The sequence below is a fragment of the Fusarium solani genome (genome assembly GCF_023522795.1).
Source record: "Fusarium solani strain SB1 chromosome Unknown bctg00000007, whole genome shotgun sequence".
NCBI classification, from domain to species: Eukaryota; Fungi; Ascomycota; class Sordariomycetes; order Hypocreales; family Nectriaceae; genus Fusarium; species Fusarium solani.
The window spans coordinates 2,322,848-2,334,531 of NW_027072150.1; the positions used below are offsets into that span (position 1 = coordinate 2,322,848).

Consider the following 11,684-nt stretch of genomic DNA (forward strand, 5'->3'; position numbering starts at 1 on the left):
ACAACCTAGATCGTCGGCTTCCAACGGCATCGTCGGTCCACGGGCTCCCGGATCAGCCAGATCCCTGGGGATAAATAGCTATCTTTCCTCCCTACTATACTTAAAGGCATTAGAAAGCACAGTGACCACAACGAACGCCATTAGGTCATATTGTTATGGAAAGTTCGAGAGAGTTATCATGCCAGAAAATCACAACATCAGTAGATCGCATTACCATCAGCTATGTAGCAGGGAAGTGGATGAAGTGGTTGAAACTTCCTCCGTCTAAAAAGTCTTGTTTTGACCAGAGCTCTGGAAACGGCGTTACTCAAGTCGCACAATCAACCAACCCTTGAACCTGCTAGTTTTACACGTAGTCCCACTCCGTTGAGGTTGCCACCTATTAATATGAAGTTTGACGAGGATATTGGCCAGCTCACAGGTCAGCAGCTTGTCTGTCTACTGCTAGTACTCGAGAACAACATGATCGCAGACGGCGGATTTACGCTTCATGGATTAATCGTGGCCGACCGAAGTAGTGGAGTATATGATAGGGTTGGATACTTTAACTGTTGGTGGGGAGCAGATAACGTCTCTGATCTTCATTGGTATTTGGACCGCCTCGGACCGGCAAATGACCATGATGCGGGTAACTTCTACGACCTTGTTTTATTGATTTAGTTTATTCTCTGATCTCTTGGCAACCTGCCTATATGTCATATGGGCTCTAAGACTAAGCACGTCACTGGGCGTGAAAGTGACAAACGCAAGGCCGCGTACTTGAGGATGGGGAAAACAGTGAATGTCAGGTGGGCAATAGAAATCTGCTCCGTAATGGTTATATTTTCGAGGATTGGGTTTTAAGGTCGACATGTGTTGATAACTATGTCCTTCGGTATTGTGGCAGAGGCCTCTTTCAGAGACGTTATTAATGACAAGAAGGACGCTACTCAAGCCTCCGGCTTCTTACCCCAGATCAAATAACAGGGTACATAGAGGTGGATGGCCGGGTTCTTGAGGTCATTCTTGACCTTGGCGATGAGTACTTGGATCTCTTTCTCATCCCATCCAAGCACACGGGAAAAAATGCCAGGCGTATACGAATCAATGACCTGCTGCTCTTGAATGAGTGCATGCCTACCGATCTCCTTGAGTTTTGTATCTTTCGCCCAACCGCCCATGGGAAACTAAGCATTGTTATTAAGTATTCAGGTTTTAGCGTAGACGCCGCTCGTGTGCGTAGATTAGGGGGCTAACCTTGCGGATCTCCTGCTTGACATCGACGAATCCAGCGGCCTTCATCTTCTCCAGCCACCCGGGCGCTGAGTCGAGGGGCTTACCGAACTTGACGGCACCCTCGCAGATGTTCTTCATCCAAAACTGGGCGTCCTTTGCCTGCCCGGCCGTGCCATCATCAGATAGGAAGCGAGGATAAACGGCTTGCATCTCAAAGTAGCCGCCGGGGGCAAGATGCTCAAAGGCTTGGCGGAAAAGCTTCTCGTCATCGGCGACGCAACCTCCCAGCTCGCGGGCGTGGATATAGTCAAACTTGTTATGATAGACCCAATCCTGCTCTAAATCATCGACCTCGAACGTACAGTTGGGCGGTGTCCTGTTTCTAGTCAGTCTTGAACCAAGTGGCAGGACCCAGGAACGCCATACCACCTGGGCTGGATGGGGCTCAGGTCGGTTCCGACGACCTCTGCGGAGGGGTGCTGGCTATTCGTCAAGTATCAGTAGCTACTTCACTTTCAAGGGGCTTTTAAAGGGGCCCAACTCTGCAAAGTCCATGGCCCAGATGCCAGTGCCGGTGCCCAGGTCAAGGACACGCTGCGGGCTTTTCCCGATAGGGGCGCGATACAATTCTCCTCCAAGGAGCAGACTATAAATGTGGTGTCCTAAGTCCATGCGGTCCTGCTCTTCATCGTCATTGGGCTATCAGTTTGTACCAACTCAAATTAGCAACGGAACGAGAATTCAGGGATGCATTGAGGCATTGGCGGTCGCCTACCACTAGATATGCACCCTCTCGGAACGCATGATAGCGACGGCCATTCTATTATTCATGTAAGAGCGCTGACAGCGTCATGTTCGGTCATTCGACACAAACCTCGTACCTACAAAAGTCACTAATCGCGATTCAAAATCACTGTCGGACTGCGAGACCTACTTGTAGTGGAAAACACTCGAGTTGAGCGAGGAGAGAACGCTAGCAGATGCCTCACTTGAGAATTGGTTATACACTCATCCATCACTCAAGTCTTTCAAGGCCAGACTCACGAGGCAGCGTACCCGTCATCTTCAACGTCCTGGAAATGACGCGTCAGTGTCAGCGGTCGGGATCATGAAACTCTAAATTAAAGAGCCACTCACGTTTCCGACCTGTAGAGGCTCCTGTCCTGCAAGGTCCGGCAACTGCGGGTCAGCCTGCGTCGAGGGTGGCTGGGGTTGGGCCTGAGCCGGCGACTCCGGAGCGGTGGTTTCTTCTTGAGCCATGTTTTCGTGGGTACAGCGTGCAAAAAGAGGGGAGAAGCAGATGCAAAACTCATCACGGACGATAGTCAACGTCTACTCTTATAGCAGCAGTCACAACATGTGCGTCCGCTTCGACAACCTTGAAATCACGCCACTTTGCGCACTGAAAACGAGCGGGGTTGACGTGGGCGAGTGGCGCATATGCTTGAAGACTGTGGGCTCAGACAGTTGTGGTTGGTTGACAACCCCTGGTCTGTTGGTTGAAGACTTGTTGGTTCTGACAGCTCAATGTTAAGTGAGGGGATTGAAGGAGAAAGCCCCGATACCCCGGACCATGTAGTACTTCAGGGGTCATTGGCCAAGTACTACCATAAAAAAATGACTTGCTATGACTGGGATGATAGCAGTAGGCCGTGTTTGGACCGGGTCTTTTATCTCTTCCTTCAAGTAACATCTTCCTTACAGGCCAGACCACCAGGTTGTATCCGAAACCTCAAAATGACCCTTCAGCTGAATGTTTGAGCTGGAATCTCCCACTAGGACATCATACGTCCCCGCCTCCTCCACCCATTGATGTCTCGTCTCGTCCCAGATGCTCGCGGCATACTTCCTCTCGATAAAAATCTTGGCAACTACTGTTTCACCAGCTTTGACAAAGACCTTCGAGAACCCCTTGAGCTCCTTCACGGGGCGCTTAATTGACGAGGACCGGGCAGCAACGTATACCTGGACCACTTGGGCGCCATCAACCGGACCAGTGTTCTTCACACCAACGTCAACAAGGAGAAGCTCGCGCCCATCCCTTTGATCTTGCTGAATGGAAAGATCCAGCAGGTCGAAAGTAGTGTATGACAGTCCAGAACCAAATGACCACAGAGCAGGTCGCTTAGTTGTCTCGTAGAATCGGTAACCGACGTAAATATCCTCTCCGTAAAGAACCCGACCATGCTCCGAGCGATAGTTCAAGAAAGCCGGGTTGTCCTCAACATGAATGGGGAAGGACAGTGGCAGTTTCCCTGAAGGGTTGACGTCGCCAAATAGAATATCCGCAATGGCATTTCCGGTCTCGTTACCGCCATACCACGCTTGTACTACCGCGGCAACCGAGTCAGCCCAAGGCATGGTAACAGGTGATCCGGACTGAACAACCACGACTGTCTTCGGATTGACCGCTGCCACCGCCGACACGAGCTCGTCAGTGCGTCCAGGGAGGTCCATGTGAGGACGGTCGTGGCCCTCTTGCTCAAAGTCAGAGTTGAGGCCAACAAACAAGACGACCTGGTCAGCCGTCTTGGCGAGCTCCACGGCCTTGGCAATCTCGTCTTCTGGGTCGATGACTCTGGCCCCTCCAATTCTCAGGCCACCGCTTCCATATGAGACGACACCCTCAGCATCGCCAAGTTTTGACGCGGCACCGCTAGCAAAGACAACTCTGATCCTGTATGTTTGCCCAGCAGTTAGGTGTCTCACCCCGGTCTCCTCAACAGTGCCAACGTTGAAAAAGGTTCCTCCGGGGCGTTGCGTGGTCTCGTTATCGACAACCAGCTCGTCGTCGACGTAGAGCCTAGCCGTTCCGAACACAGTAAGCCCAAACATGAAGTCGCCAGTCTCGTCAGCCTCGAAAACAGCCTCGATCTCTCCCCACCAGAGGTTCTCAGTAATTTCGGGGTGATAATAGTCGGCAAAGTACATGTCGGTGGTATCCAGATGGAGAGTATCAACGGGGACCCGGTCTTTGACCGTGTCTGAGGAAGTAAAGGCTTTAAAGGTGACGCCGGTTCGGCCATCGTCGGTTCGAAGTTGTGACCCGAGAAGTGGCAACATCTTGTGGGAGTAACAGCCGATCGAGTATGAGAGATCGTCGGCCTTTTTAGAAATGCCCTCGAAGGGGGGGACGGCATAGTATGGACGTAGAGTAGCTGATCCGCCGCCACAGTAGACAGCTGTCTTGGCATTAGGACCAATGACAACGACCTGGAAAACATGTGTCAATACCTGCGATTTTTTGGTACAGCTCATCTTTGTCTCACCTTTTTATCCTTCTTGAAAGGAAGTGCGTTATTCTCATTCTTCAGAAGCACAATGGCTTCGCTCGCAATCGTTCTCAGCAGGGACGCCGTTTCTGGAGTATCTCGAGCCTGCTCAGGTGCATTTTCAGGAATACCTGTCTGTACGGCTCGGTGTACAAGCTTCAGGACCTGCCTAACTCGCTCGTTTATGACCTCCATGTCAATCTTCCTGGACATGAGTGCGTGGAGGAGCATCTGTCCGCGCCAACGGGTCGGGCCCGGCATTTCGATATCTAGTCCGGCCTCGAGTGATTCGACTGTTGAGTATGTTCCGTACCTTTCCAGTGTCAGCTCAGTTCCGACATTGTAGAGCAGTTCTGGTGAATGATAAACCACCGCCTTTGCTGCCGCTTCGGAACTCACCAATCACTCGTCACCAGGCCCTGCCATCCCCATTCTTTTCGGACAATCTTCTCGATCATGTCCCGGTTCTCACTGACGTGCACCCCATTGACCTTATTATAAGATGTCATAAAGGATCCAGGATTCGAGTCCCTCACAGCGATCTGAAAGGGGAGGGCATAGATCTCTCGCAGAGCCCGTTCCGTGACAAGCGAGTCGACAGCCATTCGCTCATGTTCCTGGTCATTGGCCACGAAATGCTTGATCGATGCTACCACTCCAGTACTCTGTATGCCGTTTATAATGGCCGACGCGCAGTCTCCGGACAGGACAGGGTCCTCGGAGAAAGATTCGAAAGCTCGCCCTCCAAGCGGACTCCGCTGCATATTAACCGTAGGACCTAACAGCACGTGGGCGCCTTTTGCCCTCGCCTCGGTTCCCATTAGGTGCCCGGCTTTGCGAAGAAGGTCTGTATTCCAAGTCGCTGCAAGGCCGGTACCGCATGGGAAACACGCTGCGGGCACACCGTTGAAGAACCTGGTGCCTCGGACCCCATTGGGGCCATCTGACATTCGGATCGAGGGAACATTGAGTCGAGGGACCGCCTTGGTGTGCCAGAAGTCGACACCTAGAGGTAGACCTGTATTAGCAAATGCAAGATTGGTATTTCCTGTAGTAGTACTTACCTGCTAGGAGATCAATCTTTTCAAGCGTTGTCAGCTCCTTCAGGACCTGTTCAACGTCGAATAACGACTTATCCTCGGATAAGAAGCTAGAAATGTCTCCCATGATGACGATGTTGGGGGAATACCACGACCGTATTCCGATTGCGTGGTGGGAATGGCACTTGGTCGTCTGAATGGGGATAACCAGTACCTCCCTTGACGGGATATAAGTCACCTCATCTTGACTGCTGACTAAATGAAGCCAAGTCCCCTATCACAGTTCTGTACAAGGTCGGTGCATAGGGGATGACGTGACCTGGTCTTGGTGTAGCAGTAATAGCCTCTTAGGCTAGAACAAATAGAGGATAACTCGGCCCCTCTCCGAAAAGCCTGTCCACTTTTCCAGCGACAGGGTGTATTCTTACCCGGCTTTCCGCGGACCTCACTTCAGCGCCCTTAGCCGTCCTCATCCGTCTTTCCGCTGTCTTATTCAGCCTCCAGCTCTCCCTCACTTCCTGCTCTCCGCGTCCCTTCATCTCCACTGTTTTCGCTGGTTGCAATGTCGACAGGGCCATCCAAGCGACCTCCACCAGACGCCAGCCGTCCCACGTATCCTCGCAAGCGCGCTGCTCAGGCCTGTGGAACCTGTCGGAGGCGGCGTGTTAAGTGTGACAATGAGCAGCCATCATGCACTTCGTGCTCCAAGCTAGGCGTCCAATGCGTGTATCAGGAGGGCGACAAGTCAAGGTACGCCTGGGATACCATTACCCCGAGAACAATCTCCTTCAAGATCAGGCCAGGAGTGGCCCACGTCTAACAGTTTCACTCTGTATAGTTTCGACCCTGCGAGCTTAGCGATCCTGCAGCGCCTCGATGAGTTGGAGAGTCTCGTTCGCGTCGCTATCCCCGAGACCACGACCCCTCAGGACGTTGACCATTCATCCTCGGGCAAAACCTTTCGACCCCAGGAAGGCTTCTCCCAGAGAGACTCACTGTCATCTCAGGAACCCTTCATCAATGTCGAAGCAGTTCTGGAGTGGCCAATACTACGTTCTTTCGTCGACACTCAGCCTCTTTCGCTCGCCAACATCCTCCAAGCTGGCTCTGCAGAAACTGATGTCGGTTGGAATCGCCTCTTGCAAGCTCCGGACTTTGATGAGGATGCCACAAGCCAGTTGTTGCAAAACTTTATCGACAACTTTCATATCTACAATCCGGTGATCGAGCTTACACATCTTCAAGAGGATATCCGAACGTCTTTGTATAATGGCCTTGGCTGGGACGCCCCGGCCTGCATCTCGGTGCGTTCCGTCATCTACTGCTAAAATGACAAAGGAGCTGATGTCTTGAATCAATAGTTGCTGGTCTTTGCTCTTGGGACGATCGACTGCGATCACGATGACTCGGTGACAACGTCCATGATGTCGCGAAACTCGAAACAATTCCAACAAGCCGAGTCCTTTTTCGTCGCGGCCCAGCGGCGCATGGGACAGCTGCTATGCCGCAGCGGGCCAGTAGAGGCTCAAATATTCTTCCTCTCGGGCGTATATCTAATGACGACAATGAGACCGTTTGAAGCATGGAGGATGTTTCTTCAGGCCCTTGCTTGTTGCCAAGGATTCGTGTCTTCATCCGGCGTCACGCAAGACAAGGCATCTGAGCTACACGATAGCATCTACTGGACGGCATTTAAGTCGGAGCTGTAAGTCAAGTTGTCTGTTAGCAGCTCAATCAGTTGGCTGACACGATTGTTCCGTGCCATAGAGAACTACGACTGGAGATGAGCATAACTGAGAACAGTGCTTGGAACTTGCGCTACCCTCAATTCTTCCCATCACCTCCAAGAGGCCTTCAGTCAGAGGGCGAGGCAGGCTGGTACTTTTACTTGGCCGAGATTGCGCTGCGCCGTCTTAGCAATCGCATCTTGGCCCATTCGACAAACGTAGCTTCGAGAGAAGCCAGTCTTGCCGAAAAGGTGTCAAGTATCGTCGAGTTTGAACAGCAAGCACAGAGCTGGCAAGTTTCCTGAGCCCTTTCAAAATTGTTTCTTGCTAATGATTTGTATTTCAGGGTCGACTCGTTGCCTGCGAGCTTGAAGCTTGACCAACCGATCGATCACAATACCCAAAGCGCACGTCTTCGCTTCATTCTAAGTGGCCATCTTATAGACTGCTACGAGATGATATACTGGCCGTTGGTGGTCGACGCAGTCCATGGGAGGCTACATGAAGATGCCGAAGCCACCAGGCTAGCTCGCAAGGGGCTGGAAGTAAACGTCCAGCGCATCAAAGACAATGAACCAGGGTTTCGTCGTCGTCACCACGGGACTTGGCTAATGCTGCGTTCATGTACGCGCAGTGCGTTTGTTTTGGTCGCTGCAGGCCGAGCAGGGCTTCATAGTCTGCTGCCTCTTGGGTGGAAGGCTTCCATTGACAAAGTGATGGATCTTTTGCGATTCTGGAAGGATGAAGCCAGGGATGCCAAGGTCCGCCTTGAGCTTCTTGAGGCTTTCATGTCATCTGCCTTGTAATTATGCATGGTGTATTATATCTATGTAAAAAACGCTGTCTACAATCGTTCCTTGAAGAAGTCATTAGTGCCCGGGCTATGTGTAGTTGTCTTCTCGTTGAACAGCAAGGAGTGAAAATTGGACATTGTCTACTCTTGTCCGCTGTAAGCCGTTCCACTCCAGGAGAGCCACAGCGGGCCAATCTTGGGTTGTGACAAAGCGTATGGTATTCCTTTATACTTAAATGCGTATTACTCGTTAAGAGCCTCCGTCACTGTCGCCTTCATCCATTCTATACTAATTAAAGCCAGTTATCCGCTCGATTGATACGGTGTTCAATGACGAGAATGTCAGCCCAGGTACACCTACAACCAGACCCCGCACCAAGTGCTAATTTATAAATACAGGCCAGCCCCCCCCCCCCCCCCCCCGCTAAAGCCCAGTACCGCCTCTCTCCAACAATCTTCCACAACAAACAACATGGATAAACCACCCATCGACTCGAAATGGATATGGCACCCAGAATGGGTCGACAGCGCAAAAGACTCAGCGGGAGGCTTTGTCCATTTTCGCAAAGAACTCACGCTCGACCGTGTCCCTAGCGAGCCTGTCATTGTCCAGATCACAGCAGACACAAAGTATCAGCTCTACATCAACGGACGTCTCGTCATCTTCGGCCCTGTCAAGGGAGACGAGCACATGTGGTTCTACGATGAACTTGACATTGGTCCATACCTAAAACCGGGCCTCAATATCCTCTCTGTCCAGGTCCTCCGACTATACCATGGTACTCCCTATGGGACAAGCTTCCCGAGGATGCCATTTCCTGGTCTTCTAGTGCGAAGAGCAGGCGAAGCAGAGGGTGATGAGATTCAGCTCGACACAGATGACACATGGCTCGTCGCCATTGACGCTTCTCGGAAGCTTCGTATCGACCAGAAGGAAGACGACTTTCTACACGTTTACGAAGATGCCGCGAGTATTCCTAAGCATAATCTTGATTGGGTAGCCGCCCAGGTTCTTGATCTCCCCAAGTCTCATGGTCTCGGTCCTCCTTGGATGTTGCATCCTCGAATGATTCCCTTGCCACGTATTACTCCCGTGGGCTTCAAAAAGGTGCACAACCTGCGCAGTTCACTATCCCAGCAGGAATGGGAGGAGCTTCTTTTGAATCCTCAGGGTGGCGTTCCAACTCTCCGTCTACCAGCAGGCACGACACATCACATTGAGCTCGAGGCGGATCACCATCTGACGGCGTATCTCGAGTTTTTCTTTAAACGTCCTACGACATCCGGTAGCGAGCTTCGAATCACCTATGCTGAGTGCTATGAGGACGAACCGGATATGATCCCCTACATTCGCCGCAAAGGTGACCGCCTTGACACGACCAAGAAGCTCTATGGGCCACAGGATCGGTACGTCTTTGCGGGTGAGCAAGGCTGCAAGTCAGCTCAGAGCCTACAGTATACCATGAGCCCGGAACCTGAAGAGAATTTCCGGCCGTTTCACTTTCGAACTTTCCGTATCCTGGCCCTGGATATACAAGTCAATCCTGAAAGTGACCTCGTTATGACTGGAGTGCACGTCAACAGAACGCATTATCCACTGGATGTCACTGGAGAAGTCGAAATCCCCGGAACAGCTTATGAGCAGCTTTGGTCCACCAGCGTTCGCACGCTCACCAACTGCATGCACGATTGCTACGAGGATTGCCCCTTTTACGAACAGTTGCAGTATGCCATGGACGTACGAAGCTCGTGTCTCTTCACGTACTATGTTTCTGGGGACGATCGCATGGCTCGTCAGGCCATTCTTCAGCTACACAGCTCATACCGCGCTCATCTAGGCTTACTAGCAAGCCGCAGCCCGGCCTCGCAGCTCCAGATAATTCCACACTTCTCACTTTTCTGGATTCTCACGCTTGTGGATCACTTTGAACACTTTGGGGACATTGGGTTCACCCGCAAGCTGATCCCTGTTTGTGATGGAATCCTCGAATCCTTTGCGAGGCGTGTCGATCCTGAGCTGGGCCTCGTATCTTCAGAGACTCCATTCTGGGACTTTGTGGACTGGACTCCCGAGTGGAAGCCGATGGGTATTCCTTCAGCAGCCGCACAAACTGGATACCAGACCTTCACAAACTCACTCTATGCCCATACCATGCAAAGGCTGGTGCCCGTAGTCAAGGCCATCGGGAGACAAGGCCTTGCTGTGGAACTCGGGACTCGGTCAGATGCCATCGTCAAGGCCCTCAGGCAACACTGTCGGCTCAATGAGGTATTTACTGACGGGCTCGCCTCTTCGGCTGATGTCAACCGAGACTTTAGTCAACACAACCAGATATGGGCCGTTTTATGCGGAGCCGCGACAAGAGACTATGCACGCAGGTTGCTGGGACAGTCTCTACCAATGGCACAGTCCAAGTCCTCTTCCTCGGGGGACTTGCAAGTACCACAAGATGCCACCAATTTCACCAAGCCGTCACAGGCCATGTCGTTCTACCTGCTTCGTGCTCTCTCAGCGGCAGGTTCCACGTTGTACGATGACGTCTTCCACAAAATGTGGAAGCCATGGCTAGATCAGCTATCCCTCAACTTGACGACATGGTGCGAAGATGAGGTGACGCTGCGATCCGACTGTCACGCGTGGAGCTGTGTACCTCTGTACGAACTCATGGCTGAAGTTGCAGGCATCCGACCAGCCGAGCCGGGCTGGGGCTCGGTGTCGTTTCGGCCGAGGGCGAGGCTCTTCCCCTCATTCAGGGCCAAGGTCCCGCTGGGTGGCAAGTTGGCTCCTGGGACGGCGCACGTTGCTTGGAAACGGTCCGAGGGCTGGGACAAGGCGTCGGTGTCGTTGCATCTTGAGACGGGGGCTCCCGTTGATGGAGTTCCTATCCACGTGACGTATCCAGATGGACGTCAGGAGACCAAGTTTGGACTGGAACTGACCTTTACCCTGTAAACTATTCAAAATAGTGACATAGCCAAGTAGCAAGTGCATATGACGGAGCCAGCAAAGTGCTTCAGCTTGAACTCAGGGACCCGGTCGTGGTAGTGAGACAATTAAATCCTTGAACTACTGGTATTACTCTTACTAAAAAAAAACTTGCCTACATCTTAGTACATGATGGTGTTGCGCCGGGTCGTGAAAGCTGGGGTAAATGTTCAAGCTCGAAATTAAGCTTCTCCAAACCGCCGATCAACCACCTCGACCTTGATGATCATAGTCGAAATGCGCAGCTCTCAGGCACTGAATGCCGCGGGCTAAAGAGCCTAAGTAAAGAAACGAAAGGCAAGATCGGAGAAGACCGAGCGAGTCATGAAGGATGGCACGGTTCGTCCTCAAAGCCGAGGCCCCGTCTTTCCGCGTATCCAACAATTAGTCTACCCGGCTTTCCGCACCTGGTTCCATCTACCGTACCCGGCTTTCCGCGGGGAGACTAGAAACTAATGCTAGCAACAAAGTTAGCTCTGTAAGCAACGCACCACACCTCCAACTCGTCCTTCTCCACGAACTCCCACAACCCCAGACCCCAAACCCCAGACTTTGATCACCTTACCAAAGAGTGGTCTTACCTCCGATCGTGACAAACGTTTTTTTTTCTTGCAGGAGTAGGCTATTCCTTTCCTGGTCAGTGGTTCGTTC

General features: G+C 52.0%; 4 protein-coding genes across 4 annotated transcripts; 2 read left to right on the forward strand and 2 right to left on the reverse strand.

The window, feature by feature from the left end:
- Positions 1 to 929: 929 nt before the first annotated feature.
- MRS44_011672 (uncharacterized protein) lies at positions 930 to 2,475 on the reverse strand (the record flags this gene model as incomplete). Its single annotated transcript, XM_046275687.2, has 9 exons — positions 930 to 1,166; positions 1,237 to 1,591; positions 1,642 to 1,698; positions 1,757 to 1,914; positions 1,991 to 2,035; positions 2,090 to 2,096; positions 2,150 to 2,203; positions 2,260 to 2,288; positions 2,353 to 2,475. 9 exons carry the CDS (start codon positions 2,473 to 2,475, stop codon positions 930 to 932), a joined length of 1,065 nt encoding a protein of 354 aa, XP_046134611.2.
- A 438-nt stretch (positions 2,476 to 2,913) lies between these two features.
- On the reverse strand, positions 2,914 to 5,654 carry MRS44_011673 (uncharacterized protein; the record flags this gene model as incomplete). Its single annotated transcript, XM_065619810.1, has 4 exons — positions 2,914 to 4,428; positions 4,485 to 4,800; positions 4,887 to 5,505; positions 5,552 to 5,654. The coding sequence occupies 4 exons, from the start codon at positions 5,652 to 5,654 to the stop codon at positions 2,914 to 2,916; spliced, it is 2,553 nt and encodes an 850-aa protein (XP_065475882.1).
- A 435-nt stretch (positions 5,655 to 6,089) lies between these two features.
- On the forward strand, positions 6,090 to 8,060 carry MRS44_011674 (uncharacterized protein; the record flags this gene model as incomplete). The annotated part of the gene is made up of 5 exons (XM_065619811.1): positions 6,090 to 6,277; positions 6,321 to 6,831; positions 6,889 to 7,232; positions 7,295 to 7,522; positions 7,601 to 8,060. The coding sequence occupies 5 exons, from the start codon at positions 6,090 to 6,092 to the stop codon at positions 8,058 to 8,060; spliced, it is 1,731 nt and encodes a 576-aa protein (XP_065475883.1).
- Positions 8,061 to 8,519: 459 nt separating this feature from the next.
- MRS44_011675 (uncharacterized protein) lies at positions 8,520 to 11,000 on the forward strand (the record flags this gene model as incomplete). The annotated part of the gene is made up of 1 exon (XM_046283310.2): positions 8,520 to 11,000. The coding sequence occupies one exon, from the start codon at positions 8,520 to 8,522 to the stop codon at positions 10,998 to 11,000; it is 2,481 nt and encodes an 826-aa protein (XP_046134608.2).
- Between the last annotated feature and the right edge of the window lie 684 nt (positions 11,001 to 11,684).